This window comes from Pundamilia nyererei, unplaced genomic scaffold (genome assembly GCF_000239375.1).
Source record: "Pundamilia nyererei isolate P.nyererei 1_Seehausen unplaced genomic scaffold, PunNye1.0 scaffold00076, whole genome shotgun sequence".
Taxonomy (NCBI): domain Eukaryota; kingdom Metazoa; phylum Chordata; class Actinopteri; order Cichliformes; family Cichlidae; genus Pundamilia; species Pundamilia nyererei.
In genome coordinates, this window is record NW_005187477.1 from 475,482 (window position 1) to 482,496 (window position 7,015).

At 41.5% G+C, this 7,015-nt stretch overlaps 2 protein-coding genes across 4 annotated transcripts in view; one reads left to right on the forward strand and one right to left on the reverse strand.

Annotated features, from left to right (window-relative positions):
* eif3k (eukaryotic translation initiation factor 3, subunit K) overlaps window positions 1–2,669 on the reverse strand; it is a 5,362-nt gene extending 2,693 nt beyond the window's left edge. The window contains exons 1-3 of one of the 2 annotated variants that reach the window (XM_005737431.1): window positions 2,458–2,669; window positions 741–839; window positions 205–325 (exon numbers count right to left, since the gene is read on the reverse strand). In XM_005737431.1, the coding sequence (XP_005737488.1) occupies window positions 205–325; window positions 741–839; window positions 2,458–2,519 (282 nt within the window). In that variant the 5' untranslated portion in view covers window positions 2,520–2,669. The remainder of the gene's footprint in view (window positions 1–204; window positions 326–740; window positions 840–2,457) is intronic. The other variant, XM_013911957.1, reaches the window with a different exon arrangement.
* Window positions 2,670–5,507: 2,838 nt separating this feature from the next.
* The window catches only part of aamdc (adipogenesis associated, Mth938 domain containing), a 17,805-nt gene continuing 16,297 nt past the window's right edge, over window positions 5,508–7,015 (forward strand). The window contains exon 1 of one of the 2 annotated variants that reach the window (XM_005737433.1): window positions 5,508–5,591. The gene's annotated coding sequence lies outside the window, so the exon portion shown is untranslated. The remainder of the gene's footprint in view (window positions 5,592–7,015) is intronic. The other variant, XM_005737436.1, reaches the window with a different exon arrangement.

Below are 7,015 nucleotides of genomic sequence, written 5' to 3' on the forward strand. Positions count from 1 at the left end.
GGGACAGAAGTATGAACTTCTAATCAACTTCTTAAAGTTTCCATAACTCCAATCTGCGCACGCGCGCACACACACACACACACACACACACACACACACACACACACACACACACACACACACACACACACACACACTCAGAGAACCTGTCACATATAAATCTCCCAGAATGCAACGCTCAGAGAAAAAGCACCAAAAGGATACATGTGTCTGGTCGATCATGCACTTGCAGAGTGTGAAGTCGGTGTGTGGCAGGTTGGTCAGCGCCTTCAGCAGAATCTGTGAGGTCACTTGAGTCTGGAAGTATGCTGGATTAAACTGGTACCTGCACAGATGTCAAGATTAGAGTCATCACCACTCAAACATCAAGGTATCCAACAGGTAAATCAAATAAAGACCATTCTGGTATATTCCTAAGAGCTGCCTCTGTCCCCAAATTATTTAAAGTCGATAATATTTTTAGCAGTGTGTAAAAGTCGCTTTTTTTCCTACCGAAGGCAAATCTGCTGCTTCCTGGAGCCGACATCCAGCAGTAGAGGCAGGCTGGCAGAGACTGAGCTGCCTTTGTTTTATGATCAGAATCAGGCCATAGTCAGGGCTTGACTCCCCTATTGGATAAAACTTCCTCCACCTATTTTTTTTTTTCTATCATTAAATTTTTTTTTAATTTATTTATATTTTAAAAAAATCCAGTGTCTTAAAGTCGAATAGCTGCTGTTTGGGTAACTTATGTAACTTACAGCTTGAGCACAGCAAGGTTTGCTTCCAGGTCGTAGGCATTTTCTCTCGCTTGCGTCTCCACGTAGCGCTCCAGCGTTGCAAGGTTTTCTGGGTTGTACCTGTGAGGGGAGATGAGATTATTATCCATAAATAAAAGCAAATGTTTCAGTGCTTTTTTTCCATTTATGTGCTTATAAGCTTAAAATATGTTTGTCGAGAGTTGCACTACATCTTCAGGATAACCCTGATTCTACATTGGGTTCCCACGCTGTGGAAGAGGTCATGCCATCCCAGTGGCCCTGATATTGTGTATTATGAATACTCTGGAGATATTAATCCTAGACCAGCCCCGGCACGTGATCAGCCCACTGATGGATCCCTCTGCAGTTTATCTACCAGCCCAGACGAGGACGCCAGTCTCTACCTGCTCAGCCAGGTCTACAAAGCTAGCAAGCATTGTGAGAGTTTTTGTGTATTGTTTTTTTTAACCTTTTCAGTGCCTTCAAAACCATCAAACCAACCGTACTTGATATCAAACTAACTGGGGTCAGCTGCATGCTTCCCTGGATAGTTGAAACCACAGAGTGTGTGTCTGCAGCACTGTATGCCAGACAGCGTGGCTAGCGAAATTCAGACACTACTGGACAAATATTCGCAGGTCCTCCATTCAAACTGGAAAGCAACAGGAGCACATTTAGCAAAAGATAATCCATCACAGAACACCATGAGAAATCCTTCCCACCTGTGGCCAACAAACTTTACGACTCCTCCTTATGACATCTGGGCTTTCTTAAATCGCCATATCTTATTTGCACCTTACTTTTTTCCCTTGTTTTTTTTTTTTTTTTAAATATAGCGTTTACAATTTCCTGTCTTTTACGTTTATATCTTAACTGGGCCTCTATAACAGGGGTCCCCCAATCCCAGTCCACGAGGGCCGGTGTCCCTGCAGGTTTTAGATGTGTCCTTGATCCATCACAGCTGATTTAAATGGATAAATCACCTCCTCAACATGTCTTGAAGTTCTCCAGAGGCCTGGTAATGAACTAATCATGTGATTCAGGTGTGTTGACCCAGGGTAAGATCTAAAACCCGCAGGGACACCGGCCCCTGTGGACTGGGATTGGGGACCCCTGCTCTATAACAAAGCAATTGTCTTGGGTTAGTAAGGTATTATGATTACAAATTAGTTATCATTTCAAATCATAGACGGTGGAAAGGTCCACCAGTTGAGCCTCAGGTGACAACAGCTGCGTAAATGGTTAATTTTCTGTGTGAAAGCAGAAAATGAACCCTGGGCTGATGAAAACAATCCTTTTCATGCAGTAAATGACTTCCTTTGTGTGAAATATCTTTGATCGCCGCTTTTAACCTGAATGAATCGTTAATGTCCATCTAATGAAAATCAGTAAACAACAATATACCGCAGAAGCCAGGGTTTCTCCCTTTATGACCAATACAAATTGTCTACAGTTCAATGGAGCAAACCCGGCTAATGCTAGCAGCTGTATAAATCCAACACGAACATTAAACATATTTTATCCAATATTTGTTAACTCTGACTTATTATTTCTTTAATATAATGTTGGTGTAATTAACCAACAATAAAACTCGTTTAATGAGGCATCAAGCTTCCCTGCATGGGCTAGCCACCACTGACTCACTGCACCAAACGTTAGCTTGCGATATTAGCAACCAGGCTAAGCTGTTAGCTCGGTCTGCTGTTGTTCTTTGTACCTGTCGATTCCTCTGAGAAGCTTCCCCACGTTCGCCCTCATCTGCTCGATAGACGACGCCATTTGGTCCAAACTTTTACTTGGTTTTTTTAAGCTAAAAACCCGAATTAACGCCGCACGTGGGCCGCAAAGTGAAACGGCACCGGGGCGGAGGGAGAAAAAGGTCGGACCGGAAGTGTTGATGGACCGGTACGCTAACCGTAATGCCGGAGCAAAGCCCTGTGGAAAGTCGTTCCGTGAACTTTGTCCGTCATAATTTTCATAAACGTTTCAAAAACATATGTTTAGTCCGATCGTTGTTTTAGCAAAAGTAAAACTAGTGTCGGCACTCAGCAGGCGCCTCATCCAGGCGTTTTAAACATTGTCTAAATAAACAAATAAATAAATAACACATTAAAAAAATAATTACATCAATAAAAAACTTCATTGATCGCCAAACAACAGAAAAAGACCTTTCCTGTTTGAAACTGAAACTACTACATGAACTGCGTGGTTCTTCTACTTTTGACTTTAATTTTCCGCATATACTTTTACATAACAAGTACAGTTAGGAAAACTTACTGCTCTCTACAGGGGCCGCTGCAGCAGATCTGCTGCCTTTTTAGGATCCTTCCTCTTTTCCTCTTGCCTGGCAGCTCCATCTTCAACATCTTTTGTCCAGTATATCCATTGTTCCTTCCCTACACAAGTCTAAATCTTCTCAGCCTTGCCTCTCTCAGAATCAGAAAACTTTATTAATCCCTAAAGAAATTATGTGGTTACATAATTTCCTTTTCAGATGTCCCTCTGATTTAATTATCTTTCTGTCTATCTTCAGCGCAACCTCCTGTTTCTTTTTCATTTCCACTGTCTCCAAACTATACATACTTTGGTGTCTGAGGAGGATGTGCAGAAGTGCTTCAGACAGGGGAACGCACTGGTCCTGACGGGATTGTCTGTCGTGTCCTCAAGTTATCCGTGGCTCAGCTGGCTGGAGTGTTCACAAATATCTACTGCTCCCTCTCTCTTTCTGTGATCCCAGCCTGCTTCAAAATGGCCACCATCTTCCTTGTACCCATGCTTTGAGAGACTGGTCAGGAACGTCATCTGCTCTGCACTACCCAAATCAATGGACCAATTTGCATACCACCACAACAGGTCCACTGATGACGCCGTAGCCCTGACACTAAGTACTGCCCTCTTGCACCTGGAGAGAAGAGACACATTTGTGAGAATGCTGTTTGTAGATTACAGCTCAGCATTCAATACCATTCTTTCCTCAATGGAAACTGCAGGATCTAGGACTGAGCAGCTCTCTCTGCAGCTGGATCCTTAACTTCCTGTCTGACAGACACCAAGTAGTCAGACGTGGCAGCATCACCTCATCACCTGCCATAATGAACACTGGTGCTCCACTGGGGTGTGTACTGAGCCCTCTCCTGTACTCACTCTACACCTACAACTGCACGGCCACTAGCAACTCCAACATCATTGCAAAGTAATTGAAAAGTGAGCCCCAGCATCCTCAAAACCTTCTACTGTTGTACCATTGAGAGCATCCTCACTAGATGCATCACTTCTTGATATGGCAACAGCACTACCTACAACCTCAAAGCTCTCCACAGAGTGGTGCGCTGTCCTGAAAGGATAATTGGAGGTGAGCTTCCCTCCCTCTAGGACATCTACAAGAAGCAGTGCCTGACCACAGCAGGGAGGATCATCAAGGACTCCAGTCACTCCAGCCATAAACTGTTCAAACTACTTCCATCAGGCAGGAGGTTCTGGTCATGAACTGGCAGACTGAGAGACAGCTTTTTCCATCAGGCCACCAGACTGCTGAACACTGACCACTAACACTTCATAGACACTTCACTTTCACTTATCGAAACTTAAACTCCATAAACTCCATAAACATAAACTCCATATTGCAAAATATTCATCTGCTGACTTCTGCACATGTTATACATATGTATATACACGTGTATATATATGTATGTATATATATTTGGTATGAATATTTAGTAATGTGCACACATTCTCATATTTGTACATATATTTATGCTTATGTTTCTCATATTTATTATTCGTAGATTTTGTTTTTTATATTTCCTGGATTGTGCACACCACTGTTGCTTGTGAAGCTGCACACAAGAATTTAACTCACATGTGCTGAACCAGTGTACCAGCACATGTGATGTGACAATAAAATTGATTTGATCCACCCACCCACTCCACCCTGTCTGCACTCTCTTTACTGTCTGTTACCCAGGTATTTAGACCATCCCTGCTCCTTGCATCTTCACCTTCCCACCTGCCTCCCTCACATTCAAACACATGTAATCTGTCTTTCTTCTACTGATTTCCATTCCTCTTTATGTCCAGAGCATACTTCCACATCTTCAGACTGTCTTTCACTTGCTCCCTACTCTCACTACAGACTTTAGCCAGAATTCCGTTACTTTAAAATTCAGCACGTGTTGCTTGCTAGAACACCTTTAGTGATTTTTAACATCTAATTTAACTAATTTCACCTAAACAGTCTGATGTTACCATCAGAACTATTCATGCTCTGTGTCAGCTGAATACACGACTTTATCTGAGTGTTTTGGACTTGAATAAAATACCTTAATTCAAGGCAGGGGACCAGGAGTGTTATGGCTAATGAAACAAAGCTTTTAGGTCAATTGAGGCTCTTTTGGATAAATATCATGCAGGTTTCTTTAAATAAATTTTCTCTTAATCCATCAAAAATAATGGCAAAGTCTCTCAGTAGTGACTAAACCTCTTTAGTCGTAGATATGAAAACCTAAGATTTAAAATTATTTAGAATTTCCGACATAATGATCGAACAAATTGAGAACAGCAGAGCATTATTTGAGAAGAGGCTGCATTAAGCATCTATATGCAGTCTTTTCGTTTGCTTTGTATTTTAGATAAACTGTTTACATGACAGACATACTAACAGCTATTATTGCTTATATGTCAGAACTGAGTATATTTTATATAACATATATTGATTAACCTTAACGGCTGATGAGTAGTTTGTTAAGTCAAAATCAGGACTAGTGCGCATGCTCAAACCCAGGTGCCGTTAGCTTGACTCGCTACAGTTTGACGCCACCTGAGCATCAATTAGCAGGTTGGAGGAGACTTTTAGTAAGTCAATTTCTACCTAATAACTTTATAATTTATAATTATTAGTTCACATTGAGACCACCAATTAAAAAAACACCCTTTCTGTTTTTCGGGTAGTATTTAAAAGGTTTGTTTGGGTTTACCAACTCACGGCTCTTCATGGATTTGTGGGGTGAGGAGGTCTCAACCACAGTCGCCATTTTCGTGATAATGACTTCTTCCTCACACCAGGCGCGCCTGCAGAATATTTATAGCGTGTTTAGTTCTCAGACAGATGGATTTACGGGAGACTTTTATGAAGTTTGTTGACTCAAAGTATGTGCTAACTTTACTTTGTCGCATGTTAGCGGTAGGATGTTGTCAGACTTTGACTGGTATCTGCTGCTGTCATGTAGAGGGTGTTCTGCAAGGAAAACTCGAGCCAGAACAAAAAGAGAAAGATTTGCGTTAATATTTGCGGTTTGTCACCGAGTGGTTAATTTTTTTCTTAAGAGCATGTAACATAAAGAGTGTAGTTCGCCCTCCGCGCCACCAGAGACCGCTAGTAAAGTTTTTTTTCTTAACGAGAAAAATAAAAACATTAATTTACTTTACCGGAAATTTATTCCGTTTAATGAAGTTAAAATAACACTCATATTTAGCGTGATAAGCGTGAGTGTTGGCATGAATGTAAACTAAATTTATTATGTTTATTTCTTGTTTTTTGCTTTTCTGCTTCCTATTGGACTAAAGCGTACTACGTGTCTAAGAAGACAGAAGAAGGTATATTTGCTAAAGCTAGCAGATTCAAATAACATACATCGACATTACACTGGTTATACGTTATCTAATGATCTCATGGTTGCTGTTTTATACGATGGCCTGAAATGGCGAGCGGTTTAGTTTCCGAACCGTGAGTGAGGGAGACTGTGCGGGGAGTGACTCCGTCTGCTCCGACGTATTCCCGGTATCGCTTCTCGGCCTTTTGGCTAAGATCAAGTGTAGTATCTGTTCTTATCAGTTTAATATCTGATACGTCCCCTACCCGGGGACCATATATTAAATTGATTTTTGGAACAGGGAGATGGAATAGGGGCTTGCTCCGTCCACTCCACGCATCGACCTGGTATTGCAGTATCTCCAGGAACGGTGCACCCCCCTAAACATGTGGAAAAACAGTAAAAGTTTGTCTAGGTGGCCACAGCAGCAGTGTAACTGAGAATCCTCGCGGTTTCTTGTGGCTGATCACCAATTTGCAATATTAGGTTATTATATTAAGTTGCAACACACCAACAATGCAAACACATAGTTGCTGCAGAAAAAGCAGCACACTCTTCCATCTACAGTGGGAAACAAAACCACATCTACATTTATTGTCTTTAAGTCTTCTATTGATCATTTTCCAATATCCTTTTCTATATATTGGCACATTTATTTCAGTAGAAACAGAAAGCAGCTTGTGATTT